We start from the raw sequence: 24,221 nt of genomic DNA, 5'->3' as shown, positions 1-24,221 counted from the left end.
TTTTTGTTTCTGCGTTGCATGACTTGAGTCATCATGGCCTTTCAACTTGAAGTGCTCAGTTTTGTGGATTGCTCCAGAAAATGGCACCTCACTTCCCCAGAAATTCATGATTTCTGGCTGACTGGAATTGATATGCACACTCTTACCTGGCCTTAAAAATAAAAATATTCTCACAAAGCCAAAGGCATTTTAATCCTTTAAAAATTTTTAACAGTAATTATAAGATCTTATAAGCAAGATTTCTCTTCAGACCATTGTCTGAAGTCTTTATTTCAGTGGTCATAGACAAATTAGAAGCAAGTAAGCTGAGGCACAACTTTGATACCCATTCAAGTAGAATATGGCCAAAAAAAAGCTGAACTAAACTTATAAAATTCATATGTTGATTTAAGTTTGTTTTGTCAGTCCATAAATTTGTTTTCTACTTTATGTCCCCTCTCTGCTAAAAATTATAAGATTTGCTTTAGAAATGAGCATATTTCTATTGATTGAGACAAATTTGGAATTCAACCTAAAATCACTTCTTGAAATATTTAATTAACCCATGCTTCATAAAAAATATGAAATCTATCTGTTGTAGAGAAATCCACTTTCCAGTTTTTTTATATGTATAAACTAATGCAAACTTCAAATTAATAAGGTGTTTTGGCAGAACATTCCCTTCAACTTTAATTAATATGAGAACTACTAACTGACTACAGGAAACAATATTAGTCTACTGTATTTGTGCCAACTGTTGCTGCTGTTCCAGTTGTAATTAATATGAAAATTTGCACTGCATCGTATCCATTGAGCAATTAAAGATCATTATTAACTATTGTTTCAGAATTGATTTATAAAGAAGTTGTGGACTGGGAGGAAAGGAATAAGAATGGTGTTATTAAGGAACAGCCCTTACCTTCAGGTTGGTGGTTACTTTTGGTTTTTAGTTGTATTAAATTCCTTTGGTCTAAATTTTGTCCTTATCAATTTGAGAAGGTACAATAAATTACTAACATTCAACACTAAACTGGATAGGTACCTGAAATGCAAGAATAAAATGGTTTACATGATTAATGTGTGGAAAGTAATTGTCAGTAAATTGTCTGATTGGCTGCAAGGCCTTGTCCTGTTTTGTAACTTGTAGTGAAGATTCAACAATTTGTGTGAGGTTGAACTTGCATATAGGTTTGTTTGACGATTTTTTTGTTCTGATACCCAGCGGTGCCATGGTAGTTTCAGAATTACATGGAACCATCTTTCTTTAAACCACTCCTTATAATAGTGTATCATTTGTTAAATATATTGACTAGGATAGTTACCATTACCCCACCTTTGTTTGATCCACCCACAACCATCCTTCTTGGGGATTTTGGAAATATTAGACATGAGTATTAAAACCAACTTTTTTAAACTAGTGAATAGTTTCAATAATGCACTGCAAAGACTTGTATTCATTAACTTTGAAGAACAGCTGCAAGGTGTGTCATTGCTACATTGAATGTTTTTTAAGACTTTTTGAACCTTTTTCAAGTTGATGACTTTTATGTTATTGCTTTTCCAAATGTCAGAAGGCTTCAAATTAATATGTGAAACATTAAGGTAAAGTGCCAGCTTTACTTCGAAATGAACAAATAAAACAAGCTGTTGTTTCATTATAGCACACTTGCACCACATAACTCCTACTCCAGCGCAGAAGGGTATAATGCATTTTCTTTCTGAAAACATGGATATCATGGAAAAACATGAAATATCTGCCATCTTACTGTATCCTAGATTGTCTTGAAAGCAGGATGTTGTTCCATTGAACTTCAAGCCACAATCCTTGGTTTATTATTGCATTTTTGCTGATTTACTCTTTTTTTTAAAAAAAGTCACCCAACAATTTATACCTTTCATTCACATGTCTTGTTAACAAAGCTACCTTTGCTAGTTTGATATGTCCAATCTTTATAAAGATTATTGGAGTACTATTCTTAAAAATCCCATTATTTTCTGATTTCTACTCTGTTCTACAATGTAATTACTGTTTGGGGGCTTGTAGACAAATCTTATCAGTAACTTTCCTTTACTTATCCCTATTTAAACTTCTGAGCCAAAATCATTTCTCACTTGTGTACAGATCTAACTCATTATTAAGACGTGTTTCATTTTTTTTGAGCATTGTACTTTTGTTTCTGTAGTTAGTAGGAAAGGGGAAAGTGTCACTCTTACTCCCTTGTCCGATAACCAAATAGGTTTGTTTCTGCTGTGCCTTGCCAGTTGTTTAATATCCTCCAGCATTTGTTATCTTCAGTCTATGCTATCCTATATCCTCTTAGCCTCTGATTATTTCTTTATCAGGAATAAAGACTCTTTATTTACTGCACTTCTAGACATTTCAGCAATTGCTAGGTTTGTGAGAGCTTTGCTGTTTGCTAAAGAAAATATTCTGGGGAATAAATTTGCAAAACAATCTGCTATTTTCTCAGGTTTTATTACTTTCTTTGTTCTCTTAGAACAGATGCAGCAGTGAATAACAACAACAGCCCCTCTCAGTCTTCCTCCATCAATGACATATCATCCATGTCAACAGAGCAGACCTTGGCTTCCGATACCGACAGCAGCCTGGATGCTTCAACAGGACCACTTGATGGTTGCAGGTGATCAGCCTCCTGACTTCAAAAATGAGCATTATCAGAAAGTAACTACAACTGCTATTCTTAGCTTGAGTTGCTTTTAAATTAATGAAACCCCATTACGATGATTATATATACATGTTGCATGTACCACAAACACAATGCCTGTGCTTTACTGTATGATTGCCTGGCTTAGGTTACAAATAAGTCTTGTAAAATTTGAAAAGGAAATTTATAATGGAATGTGTATTTGTGCAAACTGCTCCTAGCCCCAAATTCAGGTGAGCAGGAAGTGGGAAAATATGAAGAATATAAATGTGTCCACAAAATATACCAAACATTTTGTCCTCACTATCTCATGCATCTTTGTTAAAGATTCAAGTACATTCCAAAAATCTGTAAGAGAAAATCTAGTAGCCCCTTTTATTTTCTAATTATTTCTTGGCATGTTCAGTATGTCATTGGTATATTAATGAGATCTAAAGATGCAATATTGTGGATTTCAGATCGTCTGTTACGTAAATTATTGAGGTACTTATACTATTAAGTCTCAATTATTTCTGATAAAACAATTGGTAGTAGGAAGCAAGATAAAAGTTCTTATTTGTATGATGTTGGTGTGAGTTTTTAGATTACTTTTCATGGTCTGGATTAGAATGAAGGTCTAGTTTGAGACTTTATAAAATGGATTTTCTGATTGGTAGAATGATCTATCTATAATTTGTTATGCAAAATTGATTGTCCCTCAGCTGACCAAGGACAGAACCCAGCTTCATGTCTATATTTTAAAGGGAAACAAGAAAATGGTTTTTAAAGTTACCTGGTTTTGGGGAAATTGTATGGAGTTGGAATAATGATTTCACTGTTATGAGGGGACAATGCTAACACCGTTTTGAGAATGTTGAAGTGCAGGTTTAAGTTCTTTTGAGCCAGCTTTCTGGCATTTTTCAAAACTTTCATTCACCAGAAATAAGAATCCAATATTAACACAACGTGCCTTGTAAAGATTTCAGTGCTTGCAGAATAAGCCAAAGGTTATCCTGAAAACTCTTGTTTAGAATACTTTTCAGTGTGTATCCCATTAGAGTAAACCCATTTAGTTCAGCATAAATTGCAGTTAAAATCCATTGCCTTAAGCTTGTGCGGCAACGTCTGACCAGTATGCCTTTTTAAAAATGTACTGGGGCAGGAATTTCAACTTGCTGGTAAAATCAGATTATTCAAACCAAAAAAAAATCATGATTGCATTATTTATTATGGAATGTATAGGCAAAGTTTCCTCTGATCTGTAGCAAAATTGTATGCTAAACTTAATAAATTTGTCAGATTTCTGTATATATAATACAGAGGAAATCATCCCCGTCTTTTTTGTTGGAACATAGATTGCTTTTCTTTTGAATTTGGATAGCTCTGTTTACAGAATTATATGTTATTTAAGGTAAGGCCTGCGTTTATACATGAACAAAATTGTGAATTTCTACCAGACTGTAACTGCAAACGGTGGAAGAGTGAAATGGCCTTTTATTGGAGAGAGGTTGTTTGTCAAGAAGGCATTTTCGGTTATTATTATAAGCTGCTTTTGTCAGTTGAAGGTAAAAGTTTAAACAAAATTAAACTAAATCAAGACATGAATTTTAATGCACATGTTAAATAGAATTAATCACAATTTAAATAATGGCTGACTCTGTACTGGGAGGTGTAGACGGTATTTGAGTAATTCAGCATGCTTTGTGCAATCAAGAACCTATAACTAGGAAATGACTGGTTTTGCATTTGGGAAGGGCAAAATGGAACTGCCATCTGCCCTCTAGCACTGTGCTTTGCCCTTTTGAATATCCTGGGGCCATGGTTTTTAGAATATTTTGGGCCTAAGGAATTATACTGTTTCAGATTGCTGCCTGATTGGAGTTGGAATATCTCAAACCTATAACCATCTCTGGTGCTGACTTCTGTCACTTTTGGAATTGTGATACATAGTGCTATAATTCAATGAAATGAACAAGTCACCCTTTGAATGTAGAAATTCCACTTGATCCCCCACCCTGATAACTCCTCTTGTGTCTTCGTATGGCAAGATTTCAGAACGTGTAGATAGGCATGCTTTTCCTGGAATAAACAAGGGAAACTATTGATCATGTATTTTCCTTGTAGACATCAGAATAACAGAATACAGTTGGCCTGCACAGTTGTGGATATTTTATGTCTTAAATTGTCATGGAATTCATAAAGGGGACAAAAAGGCTTGAACCATTCCAGATCCAGATTTCCCCTCCCATCTGCTCTATGCCAATAATACATCGGATTCAATGCGTTTAAAATTCATTTTGCTGTATTTTGAAATAAAAGCATAGACTCCCAAACTAATTCCTGTGATACTGCATGCTTCATTTGAGATCTCTTCCATAGATAATTTATTAGCTATCAAAAATGGAATTGCAAAAGAAATTAAAGAAAATTTAAGGACTTCTTTTATTTCCTTCAGCTTCAACATGTAATACAATGTTAGCTCTTTTCCATAAATTTAGTCAGAGTTTAGTGTGTACTTTAAAGACGAACAAAGTATGAGGAATTGATGGGCAATAGAATTTGAAGTTTAGATACATAAGAAAGACTTAAGATATAAGTGCAAGGACTTGTCATCGGAGGAGTTGGATTAAGGATGTAAATTAGCTGCAGTACATTAAGCTTTGAATAAAGTGCAGCTCTTAAATTGTAAAATAAAAACAAAATCCTTTGAACTAAAGATGGAGCAGTAATTCATGTTATAAATACATAAGCTCCAAACCATAATAGTTTTTATAAGTTGTTTCACAAATTAACTTGCAAATGAATGTTACTGTAGAATGAGCTAGGATGGTTTAAAATCAATGTTTAAGACTGCTTCCATGTAAAAGCAGAATTAACTTGAACTGTGGCTTATATAATGAAAATTATATGATCTATTCCTGTAAAATTTTAAATCTTTAAATCTTTGCTTAATCTGTGCATTATATTGTTTAAGGAGAATTCTCAATACTAACTGAACAAAATCTTATCCAGAAATGTTTGTTGTAACAAAGTTCCATTATCACTATGCATATCTCTACAAATTTGCTGAAATTCATTTAAGCCAAGCTCACTTGAGTTTTGACCATAAAATGTTTATTTCCTTCCGTTCTTAGGAAGTAGTTAACCCTCACTTTCTATGGTAAATTTCTTGTTTCATGGTGAGAATTTAATTTTGCAATGATGCACGAGTACTGATGTTTTGTAATCTAGCTTTAGTTCCGAGGTAGTACTGAAACAAGAAAGTTTAAAAAAAAACTTCTTGGTAAGGTTGTACTGAAATAGTGCCTTGTTTTATCAAAAAGTTTGAAATTGTTTAAGTAATTTATTTTTGGATTATGGATAGTTAGTAGAAAAATGATTATTCTACCCTAGTTTTAGTTGAACTTTGCTTGCCTCCAATTATTACCAGTTGTGTTCAAGTTGACAGCAGATAAAAGTGATCTTTCAGCTGAAATTCAATTGCCATTAGATGGGGTATTTTAAGTTGTGTTTTATGGTGTCTAGTTTGTTTAGCATACAACACCAACCCTAAAAAAACAATGAATCAAATTTAGTGGATGCTGGGAATACTTCCCAAATTTGCCACAGCATCTGTGGAGAGAAGTGGCAAATTTAAGATCTTGTGGCAAATTTAACATTTAATGACAAGTATTGATGTGGCCTTGTCACAAATGCTAGGTCTGACTTCTGGCATCATGCTCATTTGTTAATTTACTAATTTTCTTAAGAAGCTGTGTGTAAAATGCTGAGTTCTTCTATATTCAGATTTCAATTTCTAGCTTTTTTTTAGCTTAAAAACCTTGCATCAAATTTGTCCCTTGTTTGCATTTGCAATATATTTAACATTTGGTAAACCTCAACTGCTCACCTGGAATGATTATGGGGTTTTACAATTTGGTGTCTCTTTAAAGCATTCACTTTAATTAGATCTTTGAAGTAATGTGACTTTGAGGCATCGCTGTGATAAATTTAAATGATTGCATCTTTAAGCATGTTTGTGTAATATAATCATTGTGTGCCTAAGCCTCATGCAAGATTGCACAAACTGCACATTAAGGTGGTTTGCACAGAAATTTGATTTCCTTAAATTGTTTAGAATGATTGTATTTAGAGTGGAAAAAGATAGGTGTAAAGCTTTTAACTGTTTGTAGCCACTGTAGGTGTATATGTATATGTTTGGTCTCAGTGTGCATCAGGGCTTGACGCTAAACCAGAGCTAAAGAAAATCAGTATCAATGTTTTGTCAATTTCAGGCCTGGTGCTACATAATACTATGTACAAATTGAGTTGTGAGTTCTGTGGTACTGCCATATTTTTCTATGTCATAGTTGTCAAAGAACAGCAGCGTCAAGGCCTGATATTTGCAAAGTGTTTTTCTGTTAATGCTCTGAGTCATTTCCATTGAGTAAGCATAATGTTGACAGAAAGGGCTGCTGTTAAGTACTGGTATCCTGAAGCTGTTAATGTTACAAGTGCTTTTAAAGTAGTTACTTGAAAATGTACTTGCAACCTAACCAGCTATGTTCCATCATCTGCCTGTTACACGGTGTTTGTGCAATAAGAGATCTTGTATATAAAGATTGTTGCCAATTGACATTCATGCTGGATTTTTTATTTTGATTTCAAGTTTGACATTAGATGGTGCTTTTTTTGTACTGACAAGTCCTGCTTTTTGTTTTTTTTTAAAAAGAAAAGATTTTTATAGATTACTTTGTTTTTAAAGGAACTATTATGATCAGCTAACGTCAACTGCTCCAGGATATAGAATGGATTAAGATAAATCTGAAGGTTTTTCCAAAAGCAATTTTACCTAAGAGCCTCACTACAGAGGATTCACATGTGAATGCAAATAAAACTGTGGTCTTCAAAAACATAGTCTACGAATTTTGATATTTTCTCCATTAAGCCATACCCATCAAATTCACAAAAATGTAGTGTGAATCTACGTTTACATCTCAATGTCATTGCATGTATTATTCATGTAAATGTCTCGCTACATTTCTGAATTAAGTTCAGTTATTTCAATATCAACCCACAGTATTTCTGGATATTTAAATGCAGAAAATGTAGTTTTCCTATAAAGATTATAAAGTACTGTAACTCTTAAAACTTTGTTATTTCAATCACATATTTTCAATGGCAAGAGGAGATATTGGTAGGATTTTACAGTATTTGATCATCATATCTTCTCCTGTCCTCATTTAAAAAAAAGTCTATTTGGTATACAATTCCATAATATGTCACAAAAGAGGGGTGCGATGTTGGGGGGTTGTGGAAGAAGAAAAGATGGTCTTTTCAGAACATAAACTTAGATGGTGAGGGAATCCATTAGCATGAATTGTTGAATACTTGCCTCTCCTAAAGTCATACAGTATAGAAATGGGCCCTTCGTGCCAATCATCATGCCTATCTTAATTCCACATCCCTCTATGCCCTGCTCATTTGTGTACCTATGAAGATGCCTGTTAAATGCTGTTACTTTTTCCTCCTCTGACAGCTTATTCTGGATACCAATTAGTCTTTATGTGTAAATTTTATCCCTCTGATCTCCTTTAAACTTCCTCCTTCTCGCCTTAAACCTATGCTGTCTAGCTTTAGATACTTCTACCATAGGGCAGAGAGCAGTGTCTATGTTTCCTATCTATGCCTCTCATAATTTTAAACATGTACCTCTATCGTGTCCCCTCTGTCTCCTTTGCTCCAGGTGAAAAAGACCTAGCCCATCTAATCTCTCTCTATAATTCAAGCCCTCCAATACAAGCAACATCCTCGTGAACCTTTTCTGCACTCTCTCCATCTTAATCATGTCTTTCCTCTTGTGTTCCGACGAGAAGTGCACATGATACTCCAAGCGCAGCCTAACCTACATATTGTACAGCTATAACACAACACCCCAGTTCTTATGCTCAGGGCCTTGGCTGATGAAAACAAACATGCTGTATGCTTTCCTCACCACCCTGACATCTTTTGATCCAGTTTTCAGGGAACAAGGTACTTGTACCCCAAGGTCTCTCTCCAACAACTCTCTTCAGGTTGCTGCCATTCCCAGTGTATGTTGTGGCCTGGTTTAACTTTCCAAAGTGCATCACTTTGCACTTGTCCAAATTAAATTCCATCTGCCGCTCCCTTGCCCACATTCCTAGATCTATATCCTGCTGTGACCTTCGACAATCTTCACTGTCCACTATACCACTAGTTTTGGTATCATCTGCAAACTGATGTCATCCTCTAACTTTTGAAATTTTGGTTTGATTGTCTAGCACAAAGTTTTTTAAGCATTAAATGTAATGTACTTAAAATTCATCAATTTCCTTAACATTTAATTGATGGTACTTCACTTGTTAGCACCATTGCCTCTGAGTCAGAAGGATGTGCTTTCAAATCTCTCTCCACATTTTAAAGGAACTCTGGGATCTGGCAGCATCAGGAGGCAAAGAGAAGGTCAACATTTCGGGTGGAAACCCTGCTTCAGAACTGTGTGTAGAGGGGAGATGGCCACAATAAAGAGGTGAGAGGGAAGGACGATGCAGGTGCTAAAGTAGAATAAGATGATGGGCAGATGGGACCAGGTGGAGGATGGATGGAGTTGGGAGACAGCAGCTGGTAGGTGATGGATGGAACAAGATAAGGAGAGAAAGCAGGAAAAAATGGGGAAGCCAGGTGGGGTGAGGGTGGGGGGTAGAAACACGCTAGAAGGTGCAAAATAGAGATGAGGCTGGAATCTGATGAGTAAGGAAAGTGGTTTGTGGAACCAGATGGGGTGGGATGATGGGCAGATGGAACAAGTTGGGGGAGTGGATAGGAGATCCAGTAGGTAGTGTGTGGCTGATGAGCAGATGGAATTGGGTGGGGGAGGGCAATAAAACTGGGTAATGGGGGCTTGGGAGAGTGGTTGGAAAAAGGGGGATGAAAGAGCCTGAATGGATCAGGAGGAGAGCAAAAGAAACGGGATGTGAGTTACCAGAAATTGGAAAATTCCATGTTCATACCATTTACGTTGTAGGCTACACAGGTGGAATACAAGGTGTTCTGGTTGGCATTTGGCCTTGCCCTGGAGCTGGAGAAGGCCAAGAACAGAGAGGTAAGTGTGGGAATGGGAAGGAGAGTTGAAATGGCGTGAACTGGGAGCTCAAGGTGGCCATTGTGGACAAAATGGTCGCCTAGTCTATGTTTGGACTCATGGATGTAGAGGAGGCCACATCAAAAGCATTGAATGCAGTAACAAGTTTAGGAGAGGTGCATGTGAATCTTGGCTGCACATGAATCTTTGCCTCACCCGAGAGGGCTGTTTTGGTCCCTGGGTGGAGGAATAGGTGTTATACCTCTTACAGTTGCAGATGTAAGTGCCTGGGGAGGGTTGGTGGGAGGGATGAGTGAACCAGAGTAACGGAGAGTGGTCCCTGCAGAAAACAAAGGGGTGAGGAGGGGAAGATGTGATTGGTGGTGGGATTTAGTTGCAGCTGGCAGAAATGACAAAGGATGATGTGCTGGATGCAGAGGCTGGAGGGGTGAAAGGTGAGGACAAGGGGAAGTGCATCTCTTCTGTCCGGTGGGGGGGGGGGGGGGGGGGGGGGGAAAGATCAGAAATCTGGGGAATGAAAGAAATACGAGTGAGGGCTCCTTCAGCCACAGTAGAAGGGAAGTCATGTTTCCAGAAAAGGGACATTTCCGATGCCTTCTGGAGAACAGATGCAGCAGAAATGGATGGTGCCCTTGCAGGAGACTGGGTGGGAGGAGGTGTAGTCAAGGTAGCTCTGGCAGTCGGTGGGTTTATAATAAATGTCAGTAACTAGTTTGTCTCCTGAGATGGAGACAGAGATCCAGAAAATGCAGAGAGGTGTCAGAAATGGTCTGAGTGAATTTGAGAGTGGGAATTAGTAGGGAAGGTGATAAAATTGACAAGTTCCACGTGTGCAGGAGGCAGCACCAATGCAGTCAACGTAATGGAGAAAGAGCTGGGAAGAGGTGTCAGAGTAGGTTTGAAACAAGGACTATTCCATGTAGCCAACAAAAAGATGGGCATAGCTTGGGTCCATGTAAGTATCCATGGCTACACCTTTGATTAGAAAGTGAGGGAAATCAAGAAGTAAGGGTAAGAACGGGTTCTGCTATTCAGAGGAGAGCTGCTTGTATCTTTGTTCCAGAAAGTAGCAGAAAGACCCCAAAACTTTCCTGATGGGGGGTGGAAGTGCACAAAGACTGGTTATTCACACTCTGTCCTGAAACGTTGACCATCCCTTTGCCTCCACTGGTGCTGCCTGACCCACTGGGTTCCTCCAGCGGTTTTTTTCTCTCTGTAGTCTCTTGTGTCTCTCTCCAGAGTACTGGACACAAAAGATCCAGGCTGACAGTCTGGTACTTCTGAGAGAGTGCCATCTTCAAAATGCTATGTTAGACAAAGGCCTTGTCGACCACCTCAAATAGACATTAGAAAGATCTGGTGCAATTTTTTTTTAACATTCAACAGCAAGGTCTCCGTAAACCCTATTGACCATAAAAAGAATAAATCCCTCACCAAACTTTTGTTTGCTTTGATAGCAAGCTCAGCCAGGAACTCACTTGACTTGCTTTGCAAGGTTTTCACAGAATTAGCTTGCACTGCAGATATGAGCAATATGTTCCAGTTTTTGAAAAAGAATATCCTGACATCTAAACTAATTCTGTGCTCATGATACGAATTACTTCTGGTGTCCACATCCTTAGTACTTCATCACAGCTCTTTAGACCTTGCTTGGACCAAAAAATTTGAATTCCAGAGTTGAGGTGGGAGTGACTGCCCGTGACATCAAGGTAGCACTTAGCTGAGTATGGCATTAAGAAGCCCTGGTAAAACTGAAGTCAGTGAGTATTGAGAGGAAAATACTCCAATGAATGGAGTCCTATTTTGCCCAAAGGAAGATAGTTGGTGATTTGTATCCCAACTTCAGACCACCACTACAGAATTCCTTAGGACAGTGCCTTGGGCCCAAATGAAAAAATCACTGATTTATATAGCCTGCCTTCTGTCCTAAGAAGTGGGGTTAATGGCAGATGATTGCCTGATACTCAATTCTCTTTATAGTTCCTCAGAAAATGGAGCTATCCATGCCTATGTACAGCAAGATCCAGACAACGTTGAGAAATAGGCTGATAAGAGGCAAGTAATTATCATGGCACAGAAGTGCCAAGAAGTTATCTCCAACAGGAGCGTGTCTAACCGGCTACACTTGAAATCCAAAGGCATAAACTATCATTGAGTCTCCCAGGATAAACATTGTTTCGAAACAGCTACATAAACAGATCAGAGGCCGAGTGTTATGCAGTGCATGATTCACCACCCATCGCTGCAAAGCCTTTCCACCATCTACAAAGTACAAGTCAGGAGTGTAATAGAATACTCTCCACTTGCCTGAATGTGCCACTTCACAATGATAAAGAAGCTCAATAGTATTTAGGGCAAAGAAGCCTGCTTGATTGTCACCTAACCAGTACTGTAAATATTCATTTTCTTCACTAGTTTCCATCTACTAAAAGCACTGTAGTTATTGACTGAGGTTATTCCAAAAGCATCTCCTAAAACTGGGTAGTCATCTACAAAGAACGATAAGGGCCGCAGGTAGGGAAACATCTGTTCCATATTCCCCTTCAAGTCATATGCCATTTCTAGCACTCCTGGTTTCACTAATTCTGCTGACCTTCCTCTGTTTCCCCCAGCCCTTCATTATGAAAACTGGTACCTTTACTCCTCACTGCTGCCTTCCCCAACAACGATTCACCTTCCTGCATCCACCACCCAAACATCAAAGGACCGTCTTATTCTATTTTGTCAATGTGCTCTTACCCACCTCAAATCCTACCTGTCTGTTTATATAACATAAAACTAGCATAGACCCCCCCCCCCCCTTTTTGCATTGTGACACCTTACGCCTGAACGGCAGAGTGTGGATAGAGTCCTCAAACAACATGACCAGTAGTCACAAATCTGAAATGTGTAGAATTTATACATTGTGAGCAACTGAACAAATGATATGATGATTCCTAGTTATGAACGAATTTGATGAACTAAAGATAACAACAGTTGTTTCATCAATGACTTTACATCTTAAGGGCAGAAGTGGAATTATTACCTCATAATTATGCAATATTCAAATCTTTTTGCAGTTCTTCAATTAGTGAAGTGCCTATGCCTGATTCAGCAAAACCCAGAAACATTCAGGCACAGGATTCTAATAGGATCTGTGCCACAGAAGTGTCAGACAATAATAAACTCCAACAAGAGAGTCAAACCACCCTCCCTTAGCTTCAATTGCATTGCCAAATCTCCCACCATCAGTATGAACTAAAAATGTAACCGGAGCAACCACACTCATACAATGGCTATAGGAGCAGGTCAGAGGTTGGTATCTTGCAGCAATTATTTCAGCAAGTGACTCCAAAATGACCCAAGTCAGGAGTGTATTGGAATACTCTCCACTTAACTGAATGGAGTTACAAAAAAATGACTCAAGAGGCTTGGTACTAGAACAAAACAGGTTCCTCCAAGAACAATAAGGGCAGCAGGTGCATGAGAATAACACTACCTGTATGTTCCCCACCAAGTTACACACCATGCTGTCTTGGAACTATATCACTCTTCTTTCACTATTGATGGTTTAAAACAATGCCACAAGAGTACATTCCCAGAAAGACTGCAGTAGTTCAAGAAAAAGGTTTGCCTGCACACATACCCCATTGCCCATGCTATGCTGTAACCCATCAAATCTCTCCCTCTCTCCCCCTCTCCCTCTCCCTCTCCCCTAAATTCTCTTACACTCCACCCAAACTGCACCACTCAGCCTAGGCCTTCACCCACTCTGCAGACGCTGACTACTGAGAATGAGGCCTCACCCGCCACCCCTCTGACTGCTGTCATTCATCCATTTCAGGGTGGCACTCCACCCCCATCCTCAATCCCAGTAGTTGATTGAGGAGTCCTTGCCCAGACTCCTTCAACCTCCCTCTGAAAACTGGGGGAAAATCTTCAGTTTCCCACCTGATGTTGACAGATCCCAGTATCCTGATGCTCAGCCTGTCAGTTGGTAGTTCAGGTAATGGAAGTTGATTAATCCTGTGGGAGTGGGATCTGGAGCATCTCACTTGTCTGCTATCATCACTTTGCCAAATGCAATGACCCCAAAAGCCCAGGGCCCGTGTCTCCTGTGTTGCCTTTAAACCCATGAGGCCTGTGTCTCTCACACTGCCTTTGAACCTACAGGACCTTGGTTTCCCTATCTACCTTTAAATTTATTGTGCCTCTGTCTACTGCACCCCTGTGTACCTACAGGGCCTTTCTCACTTGTGCTACCTTAAATTCATCTGGTACTTGTGTCTCCCGTGCTGCCTATAAACTCATAAAGCCTCTGTCTCCTGTGCCACATTTTAGAATAGTCGTTATTAGTTGGCTGCACTGTATTTTGAACAATTCCCCTTATTTAATGTCCAGTCTCAGGTAATGCATGCTCTATAACAGTTTGGTACTGCACTTAAAATATTGATTACCTTTTACTGCTCTCTTTGATGCAATATTTCAGTCATATAATCATTTACTCAAGTTGTCATCATCAAGTCATGTTCAACATGCATTATGATTAAGCAGCACATTCCTTCTCATGAATTTTCTCCTGCCTTCCAAAACTAATGCTTCATTCATTCGGTTGAAGCCAGTCTGCCTGTTTAGGCAGTAAACTATTCTTTCAAGAAAAATAATTTAAAAAAGACTGTTTCAGCAATTTTACACCAATTATTAAAAAAAACATTTATTTATTTTCTGGACAATGTGGTGTTTACATTGGGCAATGCTCAGTGGATCATTTATATTCCCTATATTCTTTTCAGGAAGTGATTTTGGCTTGCATCTTTCCCCCTCAGCTAATGAGAAACAATGCCAATCTTATCTTCCAAAGACTACTCGTCTTTTAGGTGCTTTATTTGTGCTTTAATGAGTGAGTTGGCACTTGCTTTTGGATTGTAGCAAATGCTCTAAAAAGTTGTGCCAAGCTAAAAAAATTCATTCTTCATTTGAAGATACTGAATTTCAGCCAAAAGAAATTTTATCCCATAATCCCTACTTCATTTTATTAGGGCTCATCTATGTTAGAGGAGGTATACTGGTTTCCCTGTGGAATTCAATTATGCTCCAAGTTTGGGCTAAGGGTGCAGAGAAGTTGGAGGCTGAAAGGCCTTGGTGGAGCTCAAACTGAGCATTAATGTACAGAGTATAGGGAGTACGAGCTGCTCTTGGCACTGTTGACCTATCTTTCATTATTATGCGGCAGTGGAGAACAGACTGACGTAATTGTCCAGTATAGATTTGTCCTACTTTCTGTGCACAGCATGTACCCAGGGATCTTTGCATTTTTGTTAGCACTTTAGTTGTATTGCTAGGTAGAAACACGTTAAATAAAGTAGGCTATTAAGCCTTCGAGCTTTCACTGCCATTCAATATGATCATGATTGATCCTCTATTTCAAAACCATGTTCCTGCTCTTTTCCCATATCCCTGAATACCTTTTGTAACCAATAATCTATCTGCCTCCTTAAATATATTCAGTGACTTGGCCTCTGCCGGCTTCTGTGATAGAGAATTCCATAGGTTTACCACTCTTTGAATAAAGAAATTTCTCCTTTTGTCTGTCCTTATCTTGTACCGCTTGGTTGAAGTACAGCTAGTTCTAGAGAACAATTTTTTAGACTACAGCCTGGATTTTACCAGGGCCATAGACTAATTGTATATTTCCTCATCACACAGAGTGAATCAAATTGCTGAGGACAGCCTCCTTTGATAGTTAGACCTCAAGAGGCCAATGAACTAGCCTTTAACTGCTCAAGTTCAATGAGGAATGTAGATGAGAATATCGAGACAGCACCAGACACTCTAAAAATGAAGTGCCAAACTTTTAAGGGAATTCCTTAAGTTACAAAATATTGAATTCCAAGCAAGCATTTTGTATGTAAATTCATAAACTAAAAATTCATAAATTGAAGGTGTTTTTCTCATTATTTTAATGGTTGTGTTCCAGAGCTCAAGAATTTTGTTCAAAAAATCTAAGCAATTAAAAAAACATTAACACAAATATCTGGAATATTATTTCATTAACAATTAAAAGATCAAATAATAAAAACAAGCATAATGTCTTCTTCCTGGGCAGTCCCTCAGGATTAGGGATGAGTTACTTCTCCTCCAGTTCTGAGGTGACTGACGAGGCCAATGTGGGAACTGGAGGCTCCTGCACATATGGGGCAGGTGGTTACGGGACATGGCTAGTTTGTGAGGTGGTCACTCCTTCCATCACTTACTCAGGGCCTCTGTGCTCCTGATGCATGGACCTAATTCTAAATACCATTCCAAATGCTGTTCCTCCACTTTGAGCAGTCATGGGCCAGAGATTTCCAGGAGCCAGCAGGGATATTGCATTTCTTCAAGGAGGATTTTAGCATATCCTTGAATGCTTTCCTCTGTGTGTCTGGTAATCTCTTCCCATGTCAGACTCACAAGAGAGTGTCTTGTTTTTACAGTTTGGTGTGGGGATGTGATCATTTTGGCTTGCCCAACATAATCAGCTGAGTTTAACCAGATCCTCACCACTGGGAAGGACACTGATGTTTGTTCGCTTGCCCTTCCTGTCACTTTGCAGGATTTTCTGGAGATTGTGTTGGCAGTAATTTTCCAGTGCTTTGAGTTGCCTTTTCTATGTGGTCCAGGTTTTGAAAGCATTTAGGAAGACAGGGATCACTGCTGCCCTGTAGACTATGACTTTTGTGTCAGGTCTGAGGTCTTGATCTTGAAATACCCTTTTCCTCAATTGACCAAAGGTTGTAATGGTGTATTAAAGGTGGCTGGTGAATTTCATTATCAATGACAGCTTTTGCCGAAAGGTGGCCTTAGATGTGAGAAGCAATCTATGTTGCATAATGTACACTTTCGGGCAGCTCATTAAGTGAAACATATAAGACCCTGACAAATCTTGATAGGATGGTTGTGGAGAGGGCTTTTCCCCTTATAAGAGAAGCTAAGAGTCCCATGAAAGAAAACAAGGTTTAAAAATAAGGGTTTATTCATTTAAGACAGATGGCATTAAATTATATTTTTCTAAGAGTTATGAATCTTTGAAATATTTCTCAAAGGTCTGTGACTATTTCTGATTGGCTAATGAATGAGGCTGAAGGAAGATGTCTTTGGAAATATGAACACTTGTTATATCAGACTAAGTCAGCTTCCATGATGTGAGCACATCTAATGCTGCACTTCATATTGGTATCACTGTAGTTGAAGGACGCTATTGAATTTTTGATGTGCAGAACACCCCTGGGAGCCTCGTTATGGTGAGCTGTTTTGGTGGTGGCAGTGATAGAGCATTATAAAGTTATACAGCATGGAAACAGGCCCTTCAGCCCAATTTGTCCATGCCAACCAAGGTGCTTTCCCGAGCTAGTCCCATATGCCTGCATTTGGCTTACATCCCTCTAAATTTTCCCCATCTATGAACCTGTCCAAATGTCTTTTAAATGTTGTAATTGTACCCACCTCTACCACTTCCTCTGACAGTTCATTCCGTTTACCCACCACCCTCTGTGTGAAAAAGTTGCCCCTCAGATCCCCTTAAATCTTTCCCCTCTTAACCTGAGTCAATGTCGTCTAGTTTTAGACTCCCCTAGCCTTGGAAAAAGACTGTGACCATCCACCTTATCTATGCCCCTAGTGATTTTATAAATCTCTATAATGTCACTCCTCAGCCTCCTTCACTCCACAGAAAATAGTCCCAGCCCATCCAGTCTCTCCTCAAAACTCAAGCCTGCATCACCTCTAGCTTAATCACATCTTTCCTATAGTGTGGTGACCAGAAACACACACAGTATTCCGGGTGTGGTCTCACAACATCCTGTAACATGATGTCCCAACTCTTGTGCTCATCGCCCTGTGCGATGAAGGCAAGCATGTCATAAGCTTCCCTCACCACTTTATCTACCTGTGTCACAACTTTCAGGGAGTTATGTAGTTGTACTATGTCTCTCTGTTCTACAACATTCTCCAGGGCCCTGTCATTTACTGTACAAGTCCTGCACTAGTTTAACTTCCAAAATGCATCACTGAGTTAAATTCTATCTGCCATTCCATTGCCCACTTTCCCAGTTGACTTAGACCCTGTTGGAACATTAGACAACCTTCTTCATGGTCCACCGCACCACAAATTTTGGTGTCCACAAACTTACTAATCATGCCATCTATATTCTCATCCAAATCTTTAACAAATATGACAAACAGCACTGATCCCTGTGGCACTCCACTGGTCACAGGGCTCCAGTCTGTAAAGCATCCCTCCACTACCACCCTCTGTCTCCTTCCACAAAGCCCATTTTGTATCCAGTTGGCTAGCTCATCTGGATACCATATGATCTCACCTTCTGGACTGGGCTACCATGTAGGACCTTGTCAGTTTGTCAATGGTTTCTTTCTCTTCCCTGTGACCTTTGTTGCTAAGACTCTAATGAATTCTCATTTGGAAGTTCTTCATCATGCAACTTCAGTAACTTTTCTGGTTTTACTTCATCAACCCAACCTTATTTACCAACAAATGAGAACCCACAGAAATTGTGCACAAACCCCAGCATGGGTTGTATCATTCCAAGAGGCACTGATGTAGTTTATAGCTATTTTGATATTTTACCTCTTTCAAAATTCCTGAATGTTGGGCTTGTCATTGCTGCCCAACTTTGAAATGACATGTTTCATAGTGCACTGCAGACAATAAGCATTGGACATAGTGACAGTATCTTGGTCCATTGTTGTTACTGATGAAGTGATATCATGGGCAGGTAAAAATGTTATCTCGATGTTGTATGCCCTGTTAACCATATAGAGTCATAAAGTTATACAGCACAGAAACAGGCCCTTTGGCCCAACTCATATGTTCAGGGGCATTGTTGACAATAAGCAAGGCTCTGTTGTCCAGGCCATTCCTCATATAATATTCTTTGATGAATGGGAGTAAGAACAACATGATATAATTTTGGAAGTGCAGCATCATTATCCAGACACTTTGTTTGATTACCAAACCACTGGAAGATTTGTTATTGGGTACAACTCTTGGATTCTGTAAGTGATAGATTAAGAGAGGCTTAAGCTTGCAGTCGCCCTACACGTTGCCTTAAAGGAGAAGGGCAAGGCAAACCTTGGCTGTGTTGAAGTCTGGAGCAGTTTTCTCATCCCTCAAGTGCATGTGAGGATATTCTCTTCCGAAAGAGCTTGTCTCACCATCATTAGTCACTTGTTTGGAGTGAAGTCAGCTTCATGAAAGATTTGTTTCAGCTCCTCTGGAAAGTTGAAATTCTGTCACCATGATACCTGCATTTGCTGCCTCCCCTACAAGACAAAGATTTTGCAGGTTTGCATATTTCTTGAAGCATTCAAACAGCCATGGCTGGCCTTGAAGGTATCAATACTTTTGGAAGACTATCCTCCTCCTCGCATTCTTTTAAGACAGCATAGGGATTCCACTTTTTCTGGATCATCATGAAGGTTGGGCACATGCAGTTCTGATCTTCCAATTGTATGTTTTCTCCTTTATAACATGTTATAAAGGACAGTAATAGTAATGCACTTCCAGGCATAACATTCTGGGCATTAACTTATTTTGTCCATCTTGTTGAGGACTGTTCACACTATCACTTCGGCATGATTTATCAAATGGTTCATGTCCACCAAATGGTTGCCTTTTTCCCTTTACATCCTACTTGGCATTAATGTATATAGCTTGTTGTGAGTTCTTAGAGAAGGAGCAATCCTCAGAATTGCTGAGATGTTTTGAAGTCATCTTGAAGGATGCACAAAATAAATGATAATGAATCGCAATAGTGTTATGCAATGTGACATCAACGATCACAACAAAGACAAAATGTTTAGAGGAAGTATGAAATGAATTGTAGGTGGAGACTGGTGTGTTTTCTGTTATATTGTAAATTAAGGACACATACCCTAAAGAGTCAATGACATTATAACAAGAATTCATATAACAAGAATTCATAAATCAAATACTTGCCATCTTCTTGCAGCTACCATCGGGCAGGAGGTACAGAAACCTGAAGTCCCACACCACCAGGTTCAAGAACAGCTACTTCCCTTCAATTTGGTTCTTGAAACAACCGGAAAAACCCTAATCACTACAGTTTAGCAACATTATGACCATTCTGATTACATTGTACTAAAATGAACTTTATTTGTTTTTGTTCTAATTGTGTTCTTTGTTGTAAAATTTGTGTATAATTTATGTTTTCCTTGTGCATACTGCTTATATGATGCCATGTGCCTGTGATGCTGCTGCAAGTGTTATTCATTTTACCTGTGCATACACATACTTGTGCATATGACAATAAACTCAACTTTGACTTGCTAAGTTACAATATAGTGAGATGCCACCACCCGTCCCTCACCACCAACACCACCTTTAGCATTGCAAAGGGATGATTCCCTCCATTACTTCCTGGTCCACTCCTCTACGTCTGTCAACACCCACTCTCCTTCTCACTTCAGCTTCCCATGCAATTGTAAGAGGTGCAACACCTGTCCTTTTCCTCTTCCCTTCCCACCATCCATGGACCAAACACTCCTTCCAGGTGAGGCAGCATTCCGGAAGGGTGACACTGAGCTTCCGGATACCTATCAATTTAACTCTCCATTCACTCCCACTCTTATCCCTGTCTTTGGACCAAAGTAAGCTCAAAGACCAGCATCTCATCCTCTGACTAGGCATACTACAGCTCTCAGGACTCAACAAAAGTTCAAAGATTCAGATAACCGGCCTTTCCAGTTTATGTCAGAATAGGCCAGTTCAGATTTGTCATCAACCTGAAATGTTATCTGTTTGTCTATCCACAGGCACTGCGTGATTTGTCAAGTATTTTCAGCATTCTGTGTTTCAAATTTCCAGTATCTGTAATGTTTTAATTCTCCAATTTGTATCTTACAATTCCACCACTGGGCCTGATCATCTGATCCAATGGCTTGTCACCATTCACTGTGAAAAGTTCAATGTTTGGGAAACATTGCGGAGCCTACCAACTGTCCAGTGGCTTACCCCACAGTAAACTCTGCGCTATTTGCTGATTGTGGGTGTGGAGGGTCACACCACCAGCCCTTGTGCTCACTGATGACGTATGGAAATCTTTTATGATGACTTGGGTATGTCCTATTTTGGTGAGAGGGAGTGGTCTCATTCCCACCGACACCCACTGAGAAAAGGCACACCTGACAGATATCACCATCATTTCCATGCCAACCATCCAGGAGGAAATGGGGCTGAGATAAACTTTAAAATCAGTCTTGAAAAAAAATTAGGACCACATTCTATCTATCTTCAATTTAATTGTATGCCCATAATACTTTTGCTTCGTTGACTGGTGTTTTGAGCAAACAATTATATGAGCACAAATTATTTATAATATTCATTGATTAATACCATCCTGCCAGCCCCCAGCCCCAACATCCAACCCTAAAGCAAGTTCCAGGCTGGCAAAGCTTTCACTCAGCTATAGGATCCTGCTGCTCAGCTGTAAAGTTGCACCAAAGGTTCTTGTCAGAGCTGGATCACTGAATGGTGGGGGTCACCTGCTGGTTCAAAGGCCCAGAGAGTATCACTCCCAGTGGCACAGCCAGAGCCCAGCTTACTGATAAGCAGGAAAGAATCTAGATCAGTGATCAGTCAGCCAGTCTGCTGTTCCTGCCACCTACATTGCTGTGAGTGTCATGATTAATTGGGAAATTTAAACTAAAGCCCAATGTGTCAATTGTGATAAATAACTTAAAATGAATTGGCTCTGTTGACCAACATTACTGCTAATATTTAGCTTATAAAACCAGAATGGTCACAAAACAAACTTATTTCCACAGGACAATGAAGTTATCAAGATTTATGACTGATAGGGTCATAAACATACAAGTGTTATATTTAAATAGATATCTGCTACCAGAAGTGGGTGGGGGTGGAGGCAAAATAAATTGTGCAGTATATGTAAAGCCAAGATAAGAAGTGGTGACCAACTATGCACAGCTGCAACAGCTTGCTTTTAAATTGTACTTTTCAGATAGAAAATCTTGCAAACTGTGTCAGAGAAGGGAAAGGATATGAGCAGATAGAAACTGTAGTGAAAGGTGGCTATAAATGGAATGGAAAAAATTAGTTTTGAAACAACTTGTATTAACAGGAAGAGAAGCAGCAAGACAAAAGAGTTTGGGCAGGTTTTCTAAAGAATAGAACTGAAAAGGCTGTGGACACCTTCTGGATCTTCACCGTTGTCAGAAAAAGATGGAACTTTGCAGCCCCTGAGGACCCGTGTGCCTGAATTCCACCTTGGTGTGGAGGAAGTTCCATCAGATGATTAGTGTCCCTAATTACTTCTGGAGTGCTTGTTGGAGCAAAATATCAGTGGCTTCAAAGTCAAATGTGTTACCAAGGGATCATTACAGTGAGACCTCACTTTAACAATTAAACTGTGCTGTGACCCACCATACAAGCTCCCCTCTCTTCATGGATTGTGAACCAAATGAGCTGTCTATAAAGGTGAGTTACCAATTTCAGATCAATAGCTTGTCTAGTTGCAGATAAGCTAAGAATTTACAGCACAGTCATAATATATTCCTTTATACAACATGGTATCGGAAAACAATAAAGATCCATTTATTATTTTTCCAAAAATGTGTCTTAAGACAGAAGAGCACTTAAGCAATCTTAACTCTGACGTTATTGCAGATTTAGATTGGGAGAGCTAGTAGGCACAAGAGAGACCGCAGATGCTGGAAATCTGGAGCAACACACAAAATGCTTGTGGAACTCAGCAGGTCAGGCAACATCTATAGAGGGGAATGAGTAGTTGACGTTCTGGGGCCTCACCTGGATTCACCTATCATCCACCAGCTCGTGATCCTCCCCTTCCCCCCACCCTTTTATTGTGGCTTCTGCCCTCTTTCTTTCCTGTCCTAATGAAGAGTCTCGGCCTGACACGTTGACTGTTTATTTTCCTCCATAGATGCTGCCTGACCTGCTGAGTCCCTCCAGCATTTTGTGTGTTAGGAGAGCTATTAGTTAGGTACTGAATTGTACTATTTCCTATTGAGGTCCAGAGGAAGAATTCTGCTGAAATTGTGTTAAATATGACATCAACTTATAGAAACATTTTTATTTCTGATGATTTAAATGACTGAGCTTTTGATAGATAGTAACAGAAGAGATATTTGCTCTGCTGGCAGTACAAATATGACATTAAGAAGCAATTTTTTGCACAAATCTGGAAATCTCTCTCCAAGGTACCATGAATGCAGGGTCAATTGAAATTTCCAGGACCAAGTTAAAGGTGTCAAGCTTAACTTTGGTCTTTCCTGAGAGCTCTTGTTTGGATCAACAGTCTAGAATTCTGCAACTTGAAGCGCCTTGATCCGAAATGCTGACTATCAGGGATCATTACAGTGAGACCTTTTTACTTTCCTCTACAGATGCTACATGACCTAATTTCCTCCAGCAGCTCATTTCTCGTTCCAGCTTCCAGCATCTACAGTCTCTTATGTCTCCACTTTACCACTAGGCTTCTGTAGATCAGGGATTCTATAAATCAATGTGACTGTACACCTTTGCACATATGAAGAAGAAGATATGAAGAAGTACCATTTCCCCATAAGTTCACAGAGTCCAAATATTGTTGGGAAACAAGCTCAGATCATATAGAATTCATTGCATATGAAGGGTTTTTGACCTGAAATATTATCTCTTTCCACGAATACAGTATGACCTGCAGAGTGCTTCTCGTGTTTTGTTTTTATTTCAGAATTAATTGCTGTTGGCCAGGTAACTTTATAGAGTCAAATATGCTTGCCAGTTATCAAGTTCAGCATTTTAAGATTATTTTGTATCAATATCCAAGTGTGATATTTGAAACATGATGCTGGTGTGTGCTGAGGTACCATCAGGTAAAATGTAAATCCCTGCTCAAATAAATTCGATGATTCACAAAACTCAGTGTAAAACATGATTTTTTTTCCAAGTTGCTGTTTTATTTACTACAGTTAACAAAACTAAGACATCTCTGTGTACTCCCCAGTGCTGCACCTGAAGTAGACAAAGCCAGGTCCACAGAACTTACAGATAAACTCCTCCTTATGCCATCAACGTCTGCAGGTCCTCAAAAGTTAAATGTTGACAATTTTCTTCTGTGTTATTACAAGATGCCTTGCCTTGCTGAATGGAAGTCTTAACTGTCTAGTGCGTAATACTGTTTCATTCCCTAGTACACTTAATTGTTCTGCTCTGTTCTGGTATTCTAATAACTTATATCTTCAACAATTTAAATTCTTCAGCCAAGTGAGTAGATAAGAAGCTTGTACAGTTTGAGCACTGGAAACTCCTTCACTTCTACATTAGCTCACACATCTTTGCTTCACTCTGTGTCAAACATTCTCTGTTCCAATAGAGTCTGTTCCACCTAAATCTAACGACAATGACTTGACATTGGTATCTAAAGACTTCAGTGACCAACAAGCTGCAGACAAGAATTTAACACATGCATTAATTATCT

The 24,221-nt window shown here is 39.1% G+C and overlaps 1 protein-coding gene across 9 annotated transcripts in view; it reads left to right on the top strand.

The window, feature by feature from the left end:
- The window catches only part of LOC127569008 (mitogen-activated protein kinase 9), a 62,388-nt gene extending 38,749 nt beyond the window's left edge, over positions 1-23,639 (top strand). For 5 of the 9 annotated variants that reach the window (XM_052013250.1, XM_052013245.1, XM_052013246.1 and 2 more), the window contains 3 exons: positions 827-904; positions 2,483-2,621; positions 19,713-23,639. In XM_052013250.1, the coding sequence (XP_051869210.1) occupies positions 827-904; positions 2,483-2,621; positions 19,713-19,743 (248 nt within the window). In that variant the 3' untranslated portion in view covers positions 19,744-23,639. Of the gene's footprint in view, positions 1-826; positions 905-2,477; positions 2,663-9,047; positions 9,154-9,648; positions 9,727-11,706; positions 11,763-19,712 lie in introns of those variants that run through there. The other 4 variants (XR_007956123.1, XR_007956124.1, XM_052013249.1 and 1 more) reach the window with 4 other exon arrangements.
- Positions 23,640-24,221: the final 582 nt, after the last annotated feature.

This window comes from Pristis pectinata, chromosome 4 (genome assembly GCF_009764475.1).
Source record: "Pristis pectinata isolate sPriPec2 chromosome 4, sPriPec2.1.pri, whole genome shotgun sequence".
NCBI classification, from domain to species: Eukaryota; Metazoa; Chordata; class Chondrichthyes; order Rhinopristiformes; family Pristidae; genus Pristis; species Pristis pectinata.
Note: the sequence above shows the minus strand (reverse complement) of the source record. Positions and strands in the feature narration are given on the sequence as shown.